The 24,164-nt window shown below is 41.0% G+C and overlaps 1 protein-coding gene across 1 annotated transcript in view; it reads left to right on the top strand.

The window, feature by feature from the left end:
• BDP1 (B double prime 1, subunit of RNA polymerase III transcription initiation factor IIIB) overlaps nucleotides 1-13,966 on the top strand; it is a 74,883-nt gene extending 60,917 nt beyond the window's left edge. The window contains exons 36-49 of the mRNA XM_063456383.1: nucleotides 554-834; nucleotides 1,279-1,630; nucleotides 1,815-1,907; nucleotides 2,200-2,218; nucleotides 3,563-3,646; nucleotides 4,199-4,325; nucleotides 6,026-6,200; nucleotides 6,647-6,716; nucleotides 7,539-7,722; nucleotides 9,025-9,199; nucleotides 9,740-9,773; nucleotides 11,997-12,237; nucleotides 12,619-12,889; nucleotides 13,347-13,966. Coding sequence (XP_063312453.1) covers nucleotides 554-834; nucleotides 1,279-1,630; nucleotides 1,815-1,907; nucleotides 2,200-2,218; nucleotides 3,563-3,646; nucleotides 4,199-4,325; nucleotides 6,026-6,200; nucleotides 6,647-6,716; nucleotides 7,539-7,722; nucleotides 9,025-9,199; nucleotides 9,740-9,773; nucleotides 11,997-12,237; nucleotides 12,619-12,889; nucleotides 13,347-13,475 — 2,235 coding nt within the window. The 3' untranslated portion in view covers nucleotides 13,476-13,966. The remainder of the gene's footprint in view (nucleotides 1-553; nucleotides 835-1,278; nucleotides 1,631-1,814; nucleotides 1,908-2,199; nucleotides 2,219-3,562; nucleotides 3,647-4,198; nucleotides 4,326-6,025; nucleotides 6,201-6,646; nucleotides 6,717-7,538; nucleotides 7,723-9,024; nucleotides 9,200-9,739; nucleotides 9,774-11,996; nucleotides 12,238-12,618; nucleotides 12,890-13,346) is intronic.
• The last annotated feature ends 10,198 nt before the right edge of the window (nucleotides 13,967-24,164 follow it).

Genomic DNA, 24,164 nt, shown 5'->3' with positions numbered 1-24,164 from the left:
ATTCAAAGTTTATTAAATGCTTTGGGGGCATTGATGGGATTTGCCTTGGTCCAAAAAAAAAAATCCACTGTGTATCCCGTAAGTGAACACTGAATCCAACAATAAAATGCATGGAACATTTGCCGTATTAGCTCCCAGCATTCCGCTACTCAGGGAAAGCTTTTTACTTTCCTGGTCATGCTGGTTCCGTTTTGTGAACCAAGAGAGGGTTCATGTTGCTTACAAAGGTATTTACAAGCTATAGGCATTTTAGTGGACTATATAAAGTGAAGTAGAAACCATTCTGAGTACATGACATTTATTTGTTTTAAGTATTACCTTATAGAGAGCCCAGGTGAAGGTCCTTATTACAACCTTGGTTGCACTTATCTGTAATAACTGCAGAGGGGCTTTTCACTTCCCCATTCTCCTTCAATTTTCAGCATTCCCCTATACTGTTCCTTCTTCTGCTCATAAACTTAATGCTGTGATAACTGCTGGTTATCAGCTTAGTTTAATAAAATTTGCTCACTTGGCTTTGTGCCCGCTATTCACCTGTCCACTTTCTTTGCAGAATGCCGACCCGTCCGTGTCATCACCTGTTACTAAAAGGAAAGCTGCTGAATATGGCAAGACTGTGTCTCCTAAGAAAAGATGCCCCTCTGCATCAGAAGCCGAGTTTGAGCGTTACTTGGACCATAAAGTCTTTGTTTCTGGAGAGCAGCAGAACACTCTGTCCCCAGGAAAACCGCAGCATAGTGCAAAGGCGAATCTGCAAGAGAATAGCCCATCTATAGAAGTGAACAGCGCATCTTCTGGAGCAGAGCCCGATTGCCATGTGTATCAGAGGAGCAGGCAAGTGTTGAAGGAGCATACAGTAAATTTCTTTGTGCGGTTACATAACATTTTAAAACTAGTTCCGGACTGGTTGGTGACACCCCAGTGACCCTGCCAGAGTTGGAATTACAGCTCCGGCAGCAGAGGGGTTAAACTTTGTGTGTGCAGTTTTTTTTTTAGGTTTTTTTTTGTTTAATGCCAATTAAACGTCTGCCACGCTCCGTCTCCTTGCAGTTGAATAAACATAGTTTTAAAATGGCAAACTTTAAAGTAGTGAGACTTATATTATTTTAACATTGTCAGTGACCGCTTGCCTTGGCATCAAGATGTTTTTGAACATCATACATTTAATCTCGATGCTCAGCCAACCCAAAGTTCACAAATGTCTTGAGAGCCAAGATTATCCAACAGTGGTGTTTGTGTATGGTGTGTCGCTGAGTGTATTTTTGGGTATAATTTTAGATTTGGGAGACAACTTAAAAGGCCAGTATTGCCTACCCCACCTGCTCCATCACATTCTGAACCAGAGGATAGCACAGAAAAAGACAAGAATCTAAGGAGTACAAAGTCCAGTATTGGAAAAAGCAGATATTCAAACTCTGTCTCCAAGAAGTGTAAAGGAAAGACCACCCTCATCAAACTCCGAGCCTCTCAGGAGGAGGAGGAGGAGGACGATGATGATGCACAGTTGGATTTTGAGGAAGAGAATTATAACCTTGCTCCTGACATGGTGAACCAAGCCCCCGTGTTTGTTCCCTTCAGCCTCAGGTCACCAAGACCTGTGCCTTCTGAGATCGAGGAGACTGTTGAAGAGGTAATTGGAATGGGGAGAGTGGGATCCGGTGATTTTAAGTGTCTTGCACTGGAACTTAGTCAGGAGATGAATATTGAACATTTCCTCCTTTTGTGTATGACCGGTTATCCGTCCTTGCACGGTGACTGATATGTAGCTCTTTTGTGTTTGTTTAATTTCTTAATTTTATTTCTTTTTTACGCAGCTTGAAATTCCAGTTGAGATTTTGGAAGTCCCATCTATCACTGATGGAACACACACACATTCTCATCTCCTTCCAGATGCTCAGTCAGAGCATGTAAGTTTAGCACTAATACATGCTTTGTGCTTGTTTGTTACATCTGTCATAAACCATTCTATGTGTTGCTTGTTCAGTTCTGTTCTTGTCACCCACATTTATTTTTAAATGTAGAGCATTTCTCATGGATATAAAGACCTTATTCGTTCTCTTCCCATTAGATTCATGGCGATTGCATGCCGTTCATGATTTCAGACTTTCTCTTGTTTGGCGCTGTTGTACGGTTTATGTTGTGTTGAATTTATTGTAAACCTTTAGTCATAGTTTAATTTTTTTTTCTTCTTCCCCTCAGGAATCACCAGACAATTCAGGTACTTATTTCTAGCATTGTTTCTGCTATAATACATTCTTTAACTTGGGCTTAATTCAAGTTCCTGCATTTAACATCTTGATTTTGCTTGTATACAAACCAAAGTTCAATTTTTTTTAATTATTTTTTTTACATTTACGGGGCTGTTTAACTGTTAACTTTCTAGACCTCCACGGTCTGCTTAATCTTGTCATATCATCCAATTAAATTAGACCTGAAAAAGGACAATTTGAATCATGGGGCAATTGATATTTATACCATGACGGCAATATTTTGTTTAGTTAACCTTCTCTACGAAATGATTAGTGGGAGCAAGTGCTCACTACAAGAGGTGAAACTAATGCTTTTTTGGATTTTGTTTTAATATAATAGATTAAAGGATCACTATAGGGTCAGGAACACAAACCTGTATTTCTGACCCTTTAATGTTAAAACCTCCATTTAGGTGGCTTGTCCTCTTTGAAAGGGTTAAAACTTGCCTTATTTCTAGCGCCAGCGAGGGTCCACCCCCGATCCGCCTTTGTGGCTGACCTAATCAGAATTGATGGTCTCAGGCAATCCAATGCTTTCCCCTGTAGGGGGGGATTGGCGGAGATAGTCAAGGAGGTGGTACCAAATCAGCATTTCCTCCTAGAGATGCATTGAATCATTGCATCTCTTTGAAGAAAGTTCAGCGCTGAACATCAGTGATGCACACTGTGCAACACTGCCCCAGGTGTCCCTAGGCTTTAATGTAAACACTGCCTTGTCTCTGAAAAGAAAGTGTTTGCATGAAAATGCCTGCAGGGACTGTCTATACTCACTAGAACAACTACAATGAGCTGTAGTTGTTCTGGTGACTATAGTGTCCTTTTAATAACAAATAGGTTCAGTGAACGCAGAAACACTTCATCTTGTGAAGCTTCATTTCACCATAATAACACTGGTGACCCAGCGATGTTTCAACCCATGGGTGCCTTTTCCAGACTTCCCGTGCCATGTTGGTAGAGTAAAGTGAACACATTCCAGCAATGGTCAGTGTTCTACTCTTGTTCTAGATCAGGCATAGGCAACCTTCGGCACTCCAGATGTTTTGGACAACACCTCCCATGATTCTTTGCCAGTATTATGGGTGTAAGGGCATCTGGAGTGCCTATCCCTGTTCCGATGTACCCGAAGGCTGCCTGTCCCTGTTCTGGATGTTATGCCTCTTGGAAAAATGAAGAGCACATTTGGCATCCCTTATGTCTGTATACTATTTGATAGATTGTAAAGAAGGTTACTGAGAAGTGTTACCACTTTATTTGAATAAATTGAATATAAAAGTTTAAACTTGATAGCGACGTGAATTATTTTTTTATTGAAGATCACGTTGATGGAAGTACTGAAGCGGCCATGACTTTGATATCCATGGGAAATCCTGTATTTCAGTCCAGAGTATCTGAACCTGGTATGTATACTCGTTGTCCATAGTAATATTGATCTTTTTATTTTATTTTCACTGTATACATTATTCTTTGTCTATTCAGAGTGTGATTGTAATCTATACCAATAGCAGAGGTGACTGATCTGGAATTCTGGGAAAACTTCCTAGAAGCGGAACAATCACCATGATTAACAGTGGAATGTTTTTTCAGATTCTTTCATCAGTTAGCCGTGCGGTCTGTCCTTTATGTGATATCTCTGACTGATTTGTTCAATGTTTACATTAAAGTGTGAGGATGAAATCACTAAACAATAATGCCTGCTGCTTGCTCTGTTCGTATATGTACTTTGGAGTCCCCTTATTGCCTGGATGATTTCCCTGTTATATAATTTGAGTCACCATGGAAACCAATGGACCGTTTTTGTTACTCCCTTCATCTATGTCTTATCCACAGAATTGTGCTTTATAAGACCCCTAATGTACGATGTGATTCCAAGTGCAGATTTGAGGATCAAACAATGTGCACAAATTAACTGCATAGAAATACTATATAATTGTTATGCTGTTCTTTTATAGATACAGGTTTAACACCAAAGGAGACTGAGCCAGAAACACCCTTGATGGGTACCGGATCCATCAATCAGAAGCACGAATTTGAGAACTGTGAAGACCTTGCATTTAAAGATCGAACTGAAGAGGCTAGGTGAGGACTTTCTTACATGATCTGTGATGTGTGCTCTTGAATTAATGTTTTGGAGGTTTTTTTTGTGCCAGAACAAAGAAAAGCAAGATATTGCCATTCATGTTGGGCTTGAAGCCCATCATTTTTCCCTCCACCCAGTGTGCACTATGCTACCGATTTTGCACTACACATACTCCTGCACATAATGTATGAAGAAAGTTGGACTAGTCACATAGAGGTGGTAATGACTACAGTACACATCAACTCCAATACATATAGTAAAAACCAAAGGAAAAGAAAGTTACCTGCGCTCTCTCCTTAATCCCTATGTATATTTAAACAAATGGAGGTAATTTAGTTACTCCAATGGCCACTGGAGGGAATGCCCGCCTTCCAACGTCAAGGCACCCCCCCCTAGACGGGTCCTACACTGACCTTTCACCTTGCTTCCTTGAGCTTCTGGCAAAAATATCTCTGAGACAGAAAGGGGTATTTTTATATACACCCCTATATACTTATTAACCCTTAATAGGGAACACATGGGATGGGTGGCTGCATTGTAACAAAGCTGTGTGATACGAAAAGTAAATACAAATACAAAAATAAAAGTCCTGCGCTCACTCCCATCACTCCTGGGACGGCAGCAATGACTACAGTACACATCAGCTAATACATATAGTAAAAACCACAGCTAGGTTACAATGCTGCCGCCCATCCCATGTGTTCCCTATTAAGGGTTAACAAGTATATAGGGGTGTATATAAAAAATACCCCTCTCTGTCTCAGTAGAGATATTTTTGCCAGAAGCTCAAGGAAGCAAGATGAAAGGTCAGTGTAGGACCCGTCTAGGGGGGGGTCTGCCTTGACGTTGGCAGGCGGGCATTCCCTCCAGTGGCCATTGGAGTAACTAAATGACCTCCATTTGTTTAAATATACATAGGAATTAAGGAGAGGGCGCAGGTAATTTTTTTTTTTCTTTTCTTTGGTTTTTACATAGAGGTGGTGTTTTGATAGATTTTATTGGAAGACTATACAACGTTTCGGCTCCCACAGTAGACTCTATCAATCTTGATAAAGGCTTCTGTGGAAGCCAATTCTTTGTATTGCCTTTCAATAAAACCTGCCCAAACATCACCTGTGTGTGCCAGGTCCAACTTTATTCATAAGTATTGGTACGTTGGGGATGGTCACACTAATCTGGAAGCATTACAGATGGAAATTTGAGCGAGTGGCACTCCACTTTACACATCATGACTTGTACATCATACTATAGTACTAAGCTGATTTGTAAACTCCCATTCCCATGAACATACTAGTGTGATAGAAAATTAGGTGAGCTTCCTGATCACTTTCTAGTTTGAAAACTCACTACAGAAGATGCATAGCTAGGGGTTTGCAGCAAAAGTATGAACTTTAAATGCAAGTCTGTCGTATATCAAAGAATCTGTAGGTGGCTGTACTGTCTGACAGCCACGAGAGACATGTTTTCCTCATAATGTTAACATTCCACTTTATCAGAAGTAGCAATTTTTGACATGGTGCAACATCTTTGGACCATTACCACTACTAAGATGTCGTTTGTTTTGTTTTTTAATACATTGTGAAGATGTGTGACATGTAATATCCTGCCAAAAGGCAGTTGTTTTCAATTTAGTCAGTCTAGTAAAACAAGAACTTTATTTTTCATCCTTGGAACTATTTTGCCATATATTTTATAATAGATCAGATGAAACTCACTGTGATCTTCTCAGCAATGAGCATGGTGCTCCTGGTGAGCTCGGGGATCAGGATGGCCTTGTCTTAATGGAATGTCTCCCATCTCAAAGTTCTGATTCCAGGCTAGCCAACCTCTGCACTGATCCAGATGATGGGAACTCTGGAGTTCCGTTTGAGCAGGTGAGAGACTCATTTCTGAATGTTTTTTTTTATTTTTTTTAATCTTTTAATCTGATCTACAACTAGACTTATGGAGCAAACTACTTGTTATTGGTTAGAAACGTTCTTGTGTGTGTGTCAAGGGTTTTAAAGGGGAACTATCTTGAAGCAAATAACTTGATATTTTGTGGCATAGATTAGTATATACTCATTTTTAACCCCTTAAGGACCAAACTTCTGCAATAAAATGGAATCATGACATGTCAGACACGTCATGTGTCCTTAAGGGGTTAAAGATGATGAAAAAACAAACAAACCTGTTTTTAAAAGGTTACTCCAAATGGATCAAAGTGCTTCCACTTCTCTATTTCAAGTCAAGTTTGATGATAGTCTTTCATGGCGGTGTAGTGACCGATTTAGTTCACTGGAGAATGCTTACTTGATTCTTTCCTGTGTTTCCTGTCCAGATTAATTTCCATGGTCTTCCTGGAGACTCACAGCCGTGCTGTGTAGTACCACACAATCAGGAAATCTCAGGTAGGTGCAAGCCTGCTGCTGTCAGCTCTAAATAAACCTCTTATATGTTTAATATCTGTGCGAGAGTTCCTAGTCTGAACTTAGAGTGTTGAAGTCTCCAGAATAATAGTGCTCCAATAATTCATGTACAGAACAGTGCGTACACTCTGTGTCTGCTGTGCAGATTTCAAGATTTAATACATGTGCTTTAGAGGTTCAACATGTTATGTGAGCTGCACATTAGTGTGTATCTATATATGCAAATAAAAAAAGTAAAGTAATAACCAGTTTGTGACATTACTGTTCTTTTTGCATTCTACATGGGAGAAAAATGATTTTATTTATCCTTGTATCAAATGGCTGCAAATTGACCTTTTTAACACATCTTTGTACTAATCTTATGATCCATGTTTTACAGTTGCAGAGTCCAATGCGCAGATTCAAATATCCACTTTAGCCTCCTATGATGCCATAAAACAGTAATGGCTAACATATAGGCGGAGCAAGGAACAAATAGATTGTTATTCTGATGAGAGTAGCGGACATTCACCATGGAAACCAGTAGAATTGGTTTCACTTCATTTAGAACCTTACCCCAGAATAGCACGTTGCATTACTGTACTGCCAAACTTTGCCTTCCCTGCACTATAGTGTAAGGATAACCAAACGGTAACTCTCCAGCTGGTTGTGGTGGAACCATGGCATCCATAATGCTTTGCTACCCTTAAGATGATACCTGTGGTTTTCACAGCTGGAGAACTGCATTTTGGTAATGTAGGCACCATTATTTGACTGGTCTTATATTAATACCTCTAACCGTTTTCTTTTCTTGCCTTTTGACAGATAATCTATCTGAAACCGGATGTCCAGATGAGGAAACCACTTTTATTTTGACTCTGGTAGAAATTCCTCTAAACTCGGATTACCAGTATTCCTGCGATACATTTATTCCAGAGGAGCCTCTTCCAGCTCCTGTTATGGTCAGCGCAGGTTCTGCGCATGCTGTATCTACGTCAGAATGTCAGAGGTGAGAATATGGAGCTGCGGAAACGTGTTGCAACATCTAGAGGCAACAGTCAAGATATAGAACATTGTTTCTCTAAGGAGCATATGAGTATGTTCTCCTTGGACCGACCACAATATGACCACGGACTTCTCTAAAATATTGTATTTAATATACTGGTATTGTCAATGCTATAAGTGTAAGAAGCTCTTCTATAACTATACACTTAGCAGTGGTATCATCTAACTTTTCTGAAGGCACAGCTGAAGTTGGCTTCTTGTTTTCTTTGTGTTTTTTTAAAGTAAATGAAAATATACTTAAGTTTTTAATTTTGCATGGAATTCTCTGCAGTGCTGCAGATCAATGTAGAGAAGCAGGAAGTTGCTGAAATATTTCAGACAGTCCATAGTCCCACATGACAGCACGTCGAGACAGTGTAAGGATTTCATTAAACGCTGACCTCACCTTTAACCCCTTAAGGACACGTGACATGTGTGAGATGTCATGATTCCCTTTTATTCCAGAAGTTTGGTCCTTAAGGAGTTAAGGAAAAAGGTTTACAAATAATATCAGGAAGTATTACTTTACTGAGAGGGTAGTGGATGCATGGAATAGCCACCCAGCTGAAGTGGTAGAGGTTAACACAGTAAAGGAGTTTAAGCATGCGTGGGATAGGCATAAGGCTATCCTGTCTATAAGATAAGGTCAGGGACTAATGAAAGTATTTAGAAAACTGGGCAGACTAGATGGGCCAAATGGTTCTTATTTGCCGTCACATTCGATGTTTCTATGATGAGTTGGAAACCATATTTTAAAATTTAGGGCCAAAAAACTAGGTTATTTTTTCCTAAGCTTTCAGATTTAGTTTTCAATTCAGTTGCCTAGTCCAGGATTGTTACTTTTATTGTTATTTAAAATCCGTATCTAGTTCAGTGGTTCAGTGGTTCTTATCTTATGGGTCGGGGCAGAGATTGGTTCCCCATGCTGTTTCAATGCAGGTCCCCACTTGTTAGAGCAGGCGCATCATAAGGATCAGGTCCAGGCAGTTCTTAATTCCTCAGTGGAGGGTTCTTTTTGCAAGGAGTCTAATGGTTTTTTTGTTTTTGTTTGTTTTATTTAATTTGATTTGTTTCCCAGTATATAGCACCATTTTAGAATTGGCTACTGCTGACATTTTATGGGGTGAATCACCATCCAAATGTGCTTTTATATAAAAAAGGGTCGCTTTTGGAACGTTTCGAGAACGATCGATCTAGTTAATCTATCTAACCACCCTGTGTCTATTGTTCTACCTCTCGTAACCTGGATTTTCTGTGCAATCTGCAGCACAGAGACTGTAGCATCCTCTGTTCCTGCGTCCTGCGATCCGTGCATCCCACCCGACATTGAGAACGCTGAATCGGCAGTAAGCCCGATATCAAGAAAAAGAAGGGCAAGCAACTCAGAGGCAGTAGAGGCTGAGCCATTTCAGAAGAAGCCTTTGCTCCAAGATAGTGTCCAGGTAGGATGTAATTAATTACTTTTTACACCCATTATATTAATGCAGTTGGTTCCTAAAACACCCATAATGTAAAAACAAATTAATATTCTACCTATCATTCTTATTTCTAATTGATTTCTTACCAGTGAATGGGAATCCTTTCTATGTGTTATGCTTGCTGAATACACAAAGCCTATAGAATGTTCTTTAACCCCTTAAGGACCAAACTTCTGGAATAAAAGGGAATCATGACATGTCACACATGCCATGTGTCCTTAAGGGGTTAAAGGGGCACTCTAAGCAATAAATTATATATAACCACTCTTGAGTCATAAAAAAAGTGGGAAAAATTGTGATTTAAAATCCCTTCTACCTGAAGTCCGTGGATAGTCAATACAATGTTGAACAAAGATCTGCACACCAGACAAGCCATAAGACTTGCGTTTCCCACAGAAATCACAAATATCCAACTTTTGAGTCAGATACGGATTTTGGCATTGCCTAGGATTGTTTGTGTCTTGTCCCTTATTAATTTAAAATGTTTGGATTATTTTGTTGCAGATAGAAGAACAGCACGTAGCTGAAAAGATTGTAGGTAAGCGTTCAATCTTTTTGCCAAACATGTGAAAGCTGTGTGGTTGGTTCTCCAAGGGTTTACCATTGCTGCCTGCTCTAGCGGCTCTAGTGTTTATGGTGCTAAGAGTGCCTCCCTTGGTAGCTTGGTCACTTCTGGCACCATAACCACTACATCAAGTAGAACCGTTCCCACAATCCTCCAACACCACCACCACCGCCTGATTGTTCCTAATGTCTTTACAAATGTGAACAAAGTCTGATCAAGTCCACATGGAGCTTGTATATTGCAGAGTGTTCTATTAATTGTTTTTATCTGCACAATTTACATTTTTATTTAAAGGGACACTATAGTCACCTGAACAACTTTAGCTTAATGAAGCAGTTTTGGTGTATAGAACATGCCCCTGCAGCCTCACTGCTCAATCCTCTGCCATTTAGGAGTTAAATCCCTTTGTTTATGAACCCTAGTCACACCTCCATGCATGTGACTTGCACAGCCTTCCATAAACACTTCCTGTAAAGAGCGCCCTATTTAGGCTTTCTTTATTGCAAGTTTTGTTTAATTAAGATTGTCTTATCCCCTGCTATGTTAATAGCTTGCTAGACCCTGCAAGAGCCTCCTGCATGTGATTAAAGTTCAATTTAGAGATTGAGATACAATTATTTAAGGTAAATTACATCTGTTTGAAAGTGAAACCAGTTTTATTTTCCATGCAGGCTCTGTCAATCATAGCCAGGGGAGGTGTGGCTAGGGCTGCATAAAAAGAAACAAAGTGATTTAACTCCTAAATGGCAGAGAATTGAGCAGTGAAATTGCAGGGGAATGATCTATACACTAAAACTGCTTTATTTAGCTAAAGTACTTTAGGTGACTATAGTGTTCCTTTAAACTTCTGAATGTAAACGGTCCATTTGTTTTTATAATGTTGGACCTTTCCTTTACATATTTTACAATATTTTTGGTTCAGCCAGGACAGAGTTTTATAAAAGTGCTGATTTCTTTTCAAATCTGTATTTTTATACAAACAGGCTGTGGCCTATCAGGAGTCCCAGTGGGTAATCAGATATCTGCTAGTGCAGACAGAGCGGTGGTTGCAGGTGGTAAGGGACAAACCTCGATTTACTCATTGCAGCACTTAAAGGAAGTGATCTCAGATCACTTCCTCCCAGCACTTGTAAACGGGAATCTCTACTGAAGTAGAACAACCTGCATCAGCTATCACAGTTCCTGCCATTGACCTGGACCTCAGGGAAGCCACCCACAATGCTAGATATATACAGAGCTGCAGAAGAAGTTTCACCTTCATACAAATACAAATTGCCTGCAGGAAAACATACACACAGTACCCACAAACACAACACCACTGACAATCCGCATACACGCACACAACCCCACAAGCAGCCTCTCACATGCAATACCAGAAGCAGCCCCCAAACACAGCCCTCATAGGTATCATACACAATACCACAAACTATTCATGAAAATAAACAATATACAAGCCCACATACGCACAAATACAATGCTACAAAGCACCTGCAAAACCCATAAACAACACAAGCACAATATAAACATACACACCTCAATTTAAAAAATAGAACCGACACGCCAAGGGACTTCAAGATCTTGTTTTGGCACAGTAATACTAAAAGGCTGCCTTCCCCTGGTCTAGAGTTTTCCTTTAAATACTCAACGTTTAGGAAAAAAATATTGGATTGAAAATTAGGTAAAAACAAATTTGTTTCCCCCTCAAATGTAATTTGGATTTATTTATTTATTTTATGTTTAATATATTGTGATTTCAATGCTGGTCTTTGGACAATCATATGTGACACATGAGATTGTATCTCAATGAAACAGTCTGATACATATTGTTAGCCAAAAAAGACCTAGATAACGTGCATGTGCGTGATGGGAGGACAAAGAAACCAAATAGCTCGTAGTTAGTGCTAAAACTATTTAGCTAATGACGTCCTGCCTGTAGAATTGGGGTACGTACGGGGATTAATTTTTGGGAAAAGCATTACGTTTAAGCTTTCCAGCTTTCCATTATAGCTTTACTAGCATTTCCATGCATCTTGCCTGTGCCTTCATTTGAATGGGTGACCATGAATAGGATGGTAGCCACTTTCTGCTTGTGGTGGACCTGTTCTGGTGAACCTCCCGTATGTAACATTTCTCTTGTAGAGTTATAGTGCCTTACAATGCCTAGTTTACAAACCAGTCCTATTTTTCCAATTGTAGAAAAGAATTTGGAATTGACAAATGTTGAGGAGGAATCCACTTCTGTCACATCAATACCTGGACCATGTCAGGAGGACCAAATCCCCACTTCAGACATCAAGAGCAAACCAGAAACTCCGTCATCTAGCACACAAGATACAAGTGAACTTGCAGTCCTCAGCACTGAAAACAATTCAATAAATAGCACTGGACACTTACCTGCAGCATGTTCAGCATTACCTTCAAAAACCACGTTGAAACGGTAAGACTGCAAACATGTTTTTTTGTGGATTTTTTTTCTTCTTTTTTTTTTTGCATTGTAAATCCTGGTAGATTGCCGCAACCAGAAATGCAATATTGATAAATGTAAACCCCCATGGTGTCATGCACAGAGCTTCTGTGAGTGCAAATGCATCCACATGGCACTTTGTAGGCATTCCCAACTTTGCATAGCATATATCTAGGCATTAAGAAGATCTTTTGCGTGAATGACAGGGAGAGAAAGGGACACTCTGGCTCTCTATATTGTAATTGTATATCTTCTGATTGCATTGGTTCTATCTTTGTGGAAAAGTAAAAGTGACAGTGTGTTAATGTTTACATTTTTAAGTATGATGGGAATAAATCATTCATATTTTCTCAGGCCTGGCAAAAAGCCATTGGGAATATTGGGATTAGTTTGCAAAGAAAAAGCAAAGAGAGGAAAGGAGGACTTAAAGAGTAAGACGAAAACCTTGCCACGGCCTCTGTCTAAAAAGCCATCTTTGAGTTCCCGGAAATCCCAGGATAAAGTCTCTACAAGAAACAATGCCTCTGCAACAAGCATTCAAGTGCCTTCACAGACCTGCTCTCTGCCTGCTGTGTCAGTGGTTCCTTCTGTTAAGGAGGAGATCAATGATTCTGGCAAACCTCAGGTAAGTTGGCAATCAAGAACAGAGCCGTATTAATGTTGCCCAGGGCTTTAGGCAGTTTGCCAGATTGGGGCCACCTCCTAGGGCCCTGAGCTCTGTTTCTGTGATTGGTGTGTGTTGACAGGGAGTTGTGTGTGTAGTGGCTGAGTGACTTGTGCGTGAGAGCTGTGAGGGGGGAGGCTGTCTGTGGTGTTTGCGTGCCCCCTCCCTCCCACTCTTCCTTGGTGGACCAGCGGAGGGCGGACTGGATCCTAGGTCGTCCAATGGTGGAGCTTCGTCATCTGCACCAAGAGAAGAGCAAGAATGTTACAGATATTCTGTTACATACATCTTTTAGTAAGAACATCCGTCTGTGCGTTTCCTGTTTAGTTTGCTAATCTATATGTGACTAGCTTAATGGAGATCTATATTTAAATACAGAGGACATTAGCTGATATTTGTATTGATTTTTACTCTTTAGGATTTGGACAATCAAATCAACAAACCTCAAGAATTGCCCAGTTCGACTGAAGATGTTTCGGAAGAGGAGGTCTCCACAGTCTCAGAATATTTTTTTGATGACATCTTTATGCCGGTTGATGATGATTAAAACTCAAAAGATGTTGACTGACAGCATATTGCTAGCAAAATTGCTCTCCCAAGACAAGTTTTCTTTTTTCAAAGGAAACCTTTAAGAACACATGGAAATGTTGCCTTGAGAAAGCACCCTTTTGTAGAACGCATGCATATTCCGTGCCTTGTACAAATTGTATATTTTACCATAATGAAGCATGTTTTCCCTGTGGTTTACAAGTAGGCACATTTAGAGCCTCTTTTATATCCGTCGTGTACAGTGACTGTGAATAGGTATATTTATTTATTTAAAGTTTAATTTATTTTCTCTTTCAATTGAAGACAAAGGCTGCAAAATATTGCTATGCAGTACATTGCTGGACCATTGTTTTAAATGAGCCTCTGTGCCTAATGTACGATAGAGCAATGTAAATCATTGTCAGTGTTAAAAGTTTAATTATTCCCCAGATTTCCTATTCTTTCAATGTGTTAAATGAGATCATCCAAGTTTTTTTTTTTTTGGTTGGTTGGCGGGGGGTTCCTCCTCCCGCCAACTCCTCTGGAAAACATGGCCATTTCTGATTTTAGCGTTGTCCTACCAGGTGGTCATTATTAGAGTATTGTATTTGGTCCAATAACACCTTTAAAAATGGAAAAATAATTCCACTTTATTTAGAAAAAAAAAAACTTAAATTTTCTTTGAAATCCATATAAAATTTCTGAGATTTTGCCCTTGAAGGTTTTCCAATGTTGACACATAATTAACATTATTAAGATTATGATGATAAATAGGGTATTTTTTTATTCTCTTTCGATCAATCAGTCCCTCCCCATTCCATTCATGTAGGCTTACAAATCAGCTTTAAACCTGTTCATGCCTTTTCATGCGATTTGTTCTAATGAATCAAAAAGGTAACCGTCTGGAGTGTTTTTTTTCCCTCAGTCTAGATTCCATAGAATTTGGACATACTTTGTCTAAATTATTGGTTTCTGTTCATTTGCACACTAATAATAAAAGGCTGTTTTGCGACTGTTGAATTTTTCTTTATTTTTAGAACACATTTCAGTCGTTTTTTTTTTTTTTTATTCTGTTGTCCATTTTTATTTTATTTTACCACCCATAGCATAAAAATAAAGTCATTCTTACTAAATGTTTTTTTTAATTGGCACTGTGCACCAAAGTTAACAAGTGAGTAATTGGTTATTGTTAAAGAACTACTCCTGGGACCCTTAACGTATAGACAGAAGATTATGGCGATGGTTATAATGAACATGAACTTTAATTACAGGCGATTGCTGAAACAAGCTAGCAGTTTGGTCAGTATTCATTATTAATTAGTGCTTTTAAATCTGTCGACTAAGTGTTTGAACATGCATACATATATTCATTCCATATGAAATTCTGAAATTTTGCTATAGACTTTCTGGGGTCTGTTAACCCTTCAGGCCATACTTTTATATTTATATAGTTACTATTGTAACAATGTCATTTCAAAGGTCATATATTAAAATGTGGACAAATGAACTTTTAATAAAGAACACAGAACACTGCTGATCTACTTGATCCAAAATATGTTTGTTTATCCATAGCTGAGACTTTAGAAATGAAGACAATATTTCACGTGATCTGTTGTATTCTATTTTGAGTGTGTGTTGCAGTTTGTTTGGTTCCTCATTACTGTTTCATAGCCTTGAACCTGTTAAACCTTTAAGTACTTCTCAAGGCTTCCACTCGTCAGAACATTCCTGTCTTCACTGATTAGTCTGCTCAGCCAAGCCAGTATTTAACTTTACATTGCACTTCTGTTGAAACATTCATTGAATTTTGCTCTGTTATGGAAAGTCACAAAACCAAATGAAATTATCTTTTTTCTATACCTCTATCTGCTGGTGCACAAGCCCTTGGAAAACAGAACAACCAGACCTCTTCTGTCAACAAGAAATGACCTTTTTAGATTACCTTTTCACTAGTGTATTCTTCTTGTCTTGGTTGGCTGTTTAATTTTAGTCTGTATGAGAGCTTGATGAGAAGTCCACTTGGCCCCATTCAAAAAGCTTTTGTACACAACCTAATCAAAAAGCTTGTTCTATCTCTTATTGAGTGGGAAACGAAGAGGTTGTTCCCACCTGTTAAAGTTATTTCAATTCTAAGAACAGTACATGAGAACACTATTAGTTAGCCTTTATTCATGTCCTCATGGAACATGTTCAGCTTTTATTTAAATGTCGTGGAACTGAAGAGACAAAAAGTTAAAACCTAGTTGGAATGCTGTATATTAACAGCATCAATGTAACTTGATATTATCTATGTTTATCTTTCACCAATCCAATACGGCCACCAAAATATATGCTGATAAACTTTCCCAGAACCAACTATAGGTCATGACTTTACACACCAAATGTAATCTTGTACCCATCTGTAGTTTCATAGTTTTGTAGATTTCAAAATGCCCCCATAACATGTCTGGCTCGCCAAATTCCTTTAGTGATGTATGAAGCTTCATTTGTTAGTATTTATGCTGTTAATTGATCATGACTCTAGTACACTGTTCATGTATTAGTATTTGTAGTGCAAATTTATGCCATTATACTACCACAAAAATATATATATATTTTTTTTTTTTCAGTCACTGCCACTATTCTGGATTGTGTCCCCTATGGCATGAAAACGTTGCCACAATGAGACACAGAAAGTGCTTGTAATATTTGGAGCTAAAATCATCTGGTCCTGAGGATTTTCCTGATTTGTTGGGATTTTATATTTTTTACCTATTTTTCATTGGTGCCATGAGCAAATCTTTCTGGTCATTAGTTGGACAAATAAGATTGACCTCTTCATAAAGTCTAAATCTAATTGATCTTAGTCATAGGAAAAGTTGTATTTTATTTTTATTGGCAATTGTATGCCATTGCCAACTTATTCCATAGCACTTAACAATATTATATAGAGGGGGGCTGTAAATGAGAAAAAAATATTACAAAATTTGATAGGACAATGGCTTGATCAAGACCGTTTGGGTATAAATCTATAGTAGGGACATTGTGGGATTAGTAACCAGGTGACGGAGGAAAATAGCTGGATTGGGAGTTGATTTAAGCTGAGAGAGCAGGAAAAAGGTTTGAGGAAAGATTGTTACCCTCGGAGGCCATGGGCTATTCTCAGACATTTTTAAATAAGCCAAAGAAATGTACAAATGTCATGAAGAAGATTCACAATTACAACCCCTCCTCAGATGATAACGAGTGTACTAAAGATATCCAGACCAGGTGTTTTGTTATCCATGTCATCCAGAAGGACATTTCCATGTACAGGGTGAAGTGGAAATCAATAAATTGATTATTTTGTGTATCTGCCCCTGGCCAAATTAAAGAAACAGTGCGTGCACGCTCCCTGAAGTAATTCACACCAGACACAAGTTTCAGGTTAATGAAGAACTTGAATGTTTATTCAGAGGGGCAGGCGACCCCTTATAAAGCACAATAACATCATAAGCATACCTAAGACCCAATTGACACCACCATCTGAACATTACTCTCACAGAAACCTCTAATGTCTTGACCTAGAGCATTTCTCCACTAATCTCCAAACTCTCCTTTTACCTATCTCAAACCTCACCTGTCCTAGTGCTGCAACCTCTGTCTACAATTCCACCCTCTCCTCTCAACGAGACATCGTGGCACCTTGTACATTTAAATGCCGCAGGCCCCCCCAACAACTACCCTGGCACACCAAGCTCACTCAATACCTCCAAAAATGCTCCAGAACTGCTGAACGCTGTTGGAGAAAGTCTCACTGTGCATCTGACTTTCTCCACTATAAATTTATGCTAAGCTCATACAGCTTGGCTCTTTCCTCTGCAAAAGTTAATTACTTCAATACCCTCATAACCACACTCTCCCGCGAACCCAAACGACTATTTCACACATTTAACTCTCTTCTTCGCCCTGCTGTACCTCCTCCACCTACTAACTTGACTGCCTCAGACTTTGCAACTTACTTCACTAACAAGATCTGTACAATCAGAGAAGAGATCTCTCATCTTTCTCCTCCCCCTTGCAATACTTCCTTTAACTTCACTCCCTCTGCTGTTCTATGTTCATTCGCACCCGCTACATTGGAAGAAGTTTCTGCTCTGCTCCAGTCCTCCCGCCCCACCACCTGCTCCCTAGATCCAATTCCCTCGCATCTTATCCGTACTCTGTCTTCTTCTCTTTCTCCACCTCTCACTAAAATTCTCAATCTCTCTCTCTCCTCTGGTATATTTCCATCGCCCTTCAAACATGCAACTGTAACCCCAATTCTAAAGAAGCCCAATCTTGACCCTAACTCCCCATCCAACTATCGTCCTATCTCGCTACTGCCTTTTGCATCCAAGATCCTTGAAAGAATTGTGTATGCGAGATTGACAGACTTCCTTGAATCAAACTCTCTGCTAGACCCGCTTCAGTCTGGTTTCCGCGCTAAGCACTCTGTGGAAACGGCACTGACCAAAGTATCCAATGATCTACTCGCTGCAAAATCTCGTGGTCACTACTCTATCCTAATTCTCCTTGACCTGTCTGCGGCTTTTGACACTGTTGATCATCAACAGCTTCTTCTCATTATTAGCAATATCGGTCTACAAGATATTGCTCTCTCCTGGTGCTCCTCCTACCTCTCCCAGCGCTCTTTCAGTGTTTCTTTCTCTGGCTCTGCTTCTTCTCCCCAACTCCTCTCTATTGGTGTCCCTCAAGGTTCAGTCCTTGGTCCCCTACTGTTCTCCATCTATACTGCCTCCCTTGGTAAACTCATTAGCTCCTTTGGCTTCCAATATCATTTCTATGCAGATGACCTGCAAATCTACCTGTCCTCTCCTGATCTTTCCCCGTCCCTCTTGACTAGTGTCTCTGACTGCCTCTCTGCTGTTTCTAACTGGATGGCTGCCCACTTCCTTAAACTAAACTTGACCAAAAATGAAATTCTGGTCTTTCCTCCCTCAAGTGTTGTTACTCCCGTGTCTGTCTCCCTCCAAGTCAATGGTGCTACCATCAGCTCCACCACGCAGGCTCGCTGCCTAGGTGTTCTCTTTGACTTTGACCTCTCCTTCAAGCCAAATGTTCACTCTATCGCCAAATCCTGTCATTTCCATCTCAAAAACATTGTGTGCATCCGCCCCTACTTAACGCCAGATGCGACTAAGGTGTTGGTCCATTCCAATGTACTTTCTCGCCTTGACTACTGTAATCCGCTCCTCAGTGGTCTTACATGCTCCCAGCTTGCGCTGTTACAGTCCATAATGAATGCGGCGGCGAGGCTCATCTTCCTGTCCGCCCGCACCTACCATGCCTCACCCTTCTGTCAGTCCCTACATTGGCTTCCTATAAAATATAGAGCTCAATTTAAAATTCTGGTTCTTGCTTTCAAATGTCTACATAATGCTGCTCCCACCTATCTATCCTCCCTTATACACAAGTATGTCCCATCCAGGCCCTTACGATCTGCTGAAGACTTACGTCTATCTTCTGTCCGTACTCCCACCTCTGATGCTCGCCTTCAAGACTTCTCGAGGGCTGCACCGTTCCTGTGGAACTCGCTTCCCTCCTCTGTTAGATGCTCACCCAGTCTCCACTCCTTCAAAAAATCATTAAAAACCCACTTCTTCATAAAAGCGTATCAATTAAACTCTTAATAGCTCCCAGAAAAATGGGTGGATTAGGCGCTCACTATATAATATAAATAGGCAGTAGTAATAGCTCCCAACTGATTCCTCTTCTGCAACTGTCACTAGTCTAATATTATCCTTACCTTTTGTGTCATTTTACCCCACTCCCTCTAGCATGTAAGCTCATTGAGCAGGGCCCTCAACCCCTCTGTTCCTGTGTGTCCAACTTGTCTGGTTACAACTACATGTCTGTTCGGCCACTCATTGTAAAGCGCTGCGGAATTTGACGGTGCTCTATAAATAATATAATAATAATTGTCAGAGATAACAGAATTATAAATCAGTAATTGGTTAAGTGTTTCATTCAAAGCACGTCCTACTGGGTGTGCCATCTTCTGTCATTACTGTCGTCATGAAGTTCTCCCCCGGATTCCAGCACCATCTTGGAAATGAGAGTGTTTAGTCGATGGGTGGGGTACTCCTGAGTGACATCTAGTGGTCATTTTAGTAATTTATTGAATAATACTGATTATAACTAAATGGAGTAAATAGGCATTTTATTAACTAAAATTAGGGTAATATTTCATTTCCACAACACAGGGGAATTGGTTATAAACCCAGTAGTGAGAAGTGGCACACAAACCATACCATGTTCTTTAAAGTTCCAGGTTTAAGCTGATACTAAGTAAAGCAGGACTTTTTTGAAGTCTATAACTACACTGAACAAAATTATAAATGCAGGACCTCCACATCCAGCATCTTTACCTCCAAGATCGTCTGAGACCAGCCACCCTGACAGCTGCTGCAACAATCGGTTTGCATAACCAAATAATTTCTGCACAAACTGTCAGAAACCGTCTCGGGGAAGGTCATCTGCATGCTCGTCGTCTCAACCTGACTGCAGTTAGTCGTTGTAACTGACTTGAGTGGGCAAATGCTCACATTCGATGGCGTCTGACACTTTGGAGAGGTGTTCTCTTCACGGTTGTATCCCGGTTTTCACTGTACAGGGCAGATGGCAGACAGTGTGTATGGCGTTGTGTGGGTCAGCGGCTTGCTGATGTCCACATTGTGGATTGAGTGGCCCATGGTGGCGGTGCAGTTGTGGCATGGGCAGGCGTATGTTATGGACAACGAACACCAGTGCATTTTATTTGAATGCGGAGATACCGTGACGATATCCTGAGGCCCATTGTTGTGCCATTTATCCACGTCCATCACCTCATGTTGGCAAATGGCAGTCACACCAGATACTGACTGGTTTTCGGACCACTTTGGTGTTTGGTGTGAGTGCATTTAAATTGAGTCGGTGCTGGGTAAAATATGCATAGCGTGTGGTTTTCAGGAACATATCTTGATAGACCATGGAAAGCAGTTGACTTTGAGAGTTTATGTGGTCCGTGTAGTAAAACTGGTAGGGATTCCAGCACCGCTAGAAAGGATTCCAAGGCTAGATCTGAGTATCTTAATTGTGAGTGGATCCATTCAAGAGCATGCCGGAGCTAAGTTGCCATACTATATTTTCTGGAATTTGGAAGATTAAGTGTCTCATTGAATTTGGTTAGGTAAAGTTTAGCAAAGCTCAGTTTGGCCCTCAAGCCTCTGTCTTAGCTTTTTATTCAGGAGACATTTATCCTTTTTGGAGATTAAGATGGGGGTGCACATGTAGAAGTTACAGCAACTTTCTGAAACTAACCAATTTATTAAGATTAGCCCATATATGAGAGAGGAAATTTGTGCCAGTGTTCTAATTCAATAAAACTATTGATTGCCACTTAATTGCCACTTCAGAGGGATTCTCCCAGACAACTGATGAGGTGGCCCCTTCTCCAAATGTAGTGCACTGGACTTAGTCCAGTTAACTCCAAGTCTCACGAGGGGATAAAAATTATCAAGGAGGGGTGGTATGGAAGTGTCTGGTTCTGAGGTATACAGGCGAATATCAGCGGCGAAAGCTAACACCTTCATAGTTACCTCCTTCATAAGAATACCCCTGTAATGGCTCGCAACAGTGGATCTACGGATAGGTTAAACAGCAGCAGTGATAAGGGGCATACCTTGTCACACCCATTGTCCCAGTGTGAAGTATGGACAGTCAATTTGTTGTAATGCAAGCGGTTGGGTTCTGATGTATGTTTTTGACAAAGGCTACAGGCTAAGAGTAGTTTTGATAGGTGTAGTAAATGTTGTCAAGTGATGCTATCAAATGCCTTTTCAATATCAATGCTGATTTCCCCCTCCACCCCCCCACCCACAGCACCCATCACAGTTGTCAACAACCTTTGGACCCTGGTGACCATCTATCTCCCCACCACAAACCCCAGCTCGTGACCCTAGGCAAAAATGATTGTGCTCTCGGGGGGCGGGGCCTGACTGCTGAACCAAGCAGACGTGTCTACAGAGAGCTCTGGCACAAAACAGCTTAAAATCAGCCATAACTGACAAAAAAACGTGGAATTTGGGGCTCTACACAACTGTGGCCCGCTTTGTGATTTTATATCAAGTTATCCCACATCATATACATGCGGCCTAGAGCAGACGGAGGCCTAAGGGCCGGGAGAGACGGCCGATCTTCCGACCTGGGGACCTCTCAGAGCAACAACCCTGCTGGCACCCTGCATCCCCCCTCCCCCCTCCCCCCCAGACCGGTGGGGGTTATCCCGGTCCCCGCTGGGGAAGCTTACATAACTCCTATGAGGGTGTCCTACCGGAACAAAACAGGCAGGCTGAACACAAGATGGCCGCCAAACCACAACCTCCACAGTCTCAGGGGGAATCGGAGCCTCAGACATGGAAAGCCTGCTTCGAGTTGCGGTTTGATCGTGTATGCCGGGAGTTCTGGCAGCGCCTGGAACGCAGAGCCGCCCTTCTTAACTCACCTGCTGCACCCGAGGTTGGGAGCAAGGTGCCAGCCCATCGATCCGACGCCGGGTCACAACTCAACATGGCGGCATGCCCACCCCGCTATCGGCCCCATCTTCAAACACCAAAGCGTGCCGCAGCAGCTCGACCACACATAACCTCTGCCAAGCCATCTCATTCCCGCCTCCCCGGGAGACTCTATGGAGGAAGGCGAATCATCGCCCACAAGCTGCTCTCTTGGTTGGTGCGCTCCAGGCAACAACGAACACAAGCACGAAGAAAGACCAGAGGCCCGGGCCAGAATGGGGAACCTCACTGCCTGTTCGCTGGCAAGAGGCAGGTACAAGCGACCCCATACACTGAAAGAAGGACTCCGGTTTCCCAGTAATAGCAGCTACACAGGTCCAGTCATCTCAAAGTCTGCACACCAGGTTTCGGTAACCGCCGCATAGCGATCAGACGTATCCACGCTGGAGTCCCAACAAGCCTGCCACAGAGGTTACAGCACAGGGACTTTACTCAATCCACGCAGTGTATCGGCTGAGGAAGAGTGGGGTCCAGGACTTAATCTCTGGTACCATGCCTTTTCAATCCCCCCCATACTGGTACCTAATGAACACTTGTTATGCTTTACTTTCATGACTCTTTGTTCTCAAAAGCTGAGCTGCACTGTGCAAATTGTTTTAGTGATATGTAAAGATCCTAGCTTCACACTGCAGCCAATTTACCCTTTACTGCCTTCCATCCCCACATACCCTCACGCAGAGCCTGTTTTTAGCACAGAAGTCTGCTCACCTCCAGTGGTCACTCGCTCACCTGCGTAATTACTCGACCATACTACTTAGTACCCTTGTGTATAGCTTGTAACAAAACGTTTAAAAATACTGTTATTGACACTGCATCAGCGCTGCGTTGATAGTCCTGCTTTATAGTTCGAGGCAGCCCTTTTCTACGTTACTTTATTATTCTCGACATAAAACGAGTTTCACTTAGCAAGATCCAGCAGGTTTATGCGCAGCACGGAAGGTCACAATCGCTGCTTTGGAGTGGCTCGGCTAACTAGCCTTACTGGCAACCAGCCTGTGAAAATATGTCATGCTAGCCAGGAATCAACAGTTTTGTTCCTCACAAATAGCTATCCTGTGTCTCTTGAATATTATTTTATCTTTTAAAACGTGTACCTTAAGATTTACAGTCATAACGAGACTAGCCATGTCCAAAGCACGTTCAGTCTAGCATACTAAACTATACAACCTTTATGTTTAACTGCCTGTATTCCTCATGTTCTATAAAAAAAAAAGTGTGCTGTCTCCACTGCAAAATGTTATGAAAATGCGTGCAAAAGCTGTTGTAGCTTTGCGTGCTTGATGTTAATCTGAGCACATGAAAAATAAAGAATTAAAAAAAAAAAAATGATTGTACTCTCAAGACTTTGATTTTAGTAAGAATTTTAAGATCCAGGTTGAGCAACGATTTAGGGCAATAGGACGCTAAATCCTCCACATCCCGACCTTGTTTTGGGAGCAGCAGGGTGCATGCCAGAGCTTTTCCTGATTTACGGGATGCAATGGTTATATGGACTTCTTTTTTAGTAATAGGGTCATTAAGGAGCTCTGTGGAGTCTTCATCTAAGTGAGGTAGGTTCAGGTTTTTTTTTTTTTTAAGAAAGCCAAAACCTGATCATGATGATCAGTCGGGGCTATCTTAAGTTTTTGGAAGTAGTTGTGAAAAGCTTTGTTAATGGCTGCATGAGAAGTAAGCCAGAGTCACTCCAGCGAGTTGATTGCCATTATGTGTTCCTGCTTAGGTCCAACATAGGACTGAAACCAAGCGGTCAGAAAGTACCAGAGGCAATGGTAAGCAAGGAGTTCTAGGGATCTGACAGGTAGAAGGTCAAGTAGCCCAAACTATATACAGCTAGGTGACGAAAAAAAAAATGTTAGATGAGAAGATTAATTGCTCCAACCTAGGGGATGGGGGGGTACCCCTAATCTGAGAGAACATTTTGAAGAAAGGTGGTAAACCTCTGATATTGAAGAGGCCGATAGAGTATGGTTTGCAATGCGTAAGTGTGGCAGGATATAACAAAGCAAATCTTATGCCTTTTGTGGAACACTGAGCAGATGGGTGTGAAGACGTGTCTCCGCGGTGTGATTTGCAAAGAGTTATCCTTAAAGATTAGAATTCTGTCTTGATTGGTAAGTCTGGATAGTTTGTAAGCT

Source organism: Pelobates fuscus, chromosome 5 (genome assembly GCF_036172605.1).
Source record: "Pelobates fuscus isolate aPelFus1 chromosome 5, aPelFus1.pri, whole genome shotgun sequence".
NCBI classification, from domain to species: domain Eukaryota; kingdom Metazoa; phylum Chordata; class Amphibia; order Anura; family Pelobatidae; genus Pelobates; species Pelobates fuscus.
This window is presented reverse-complemented; position numbering and strand designations above follow the sequence as displayed.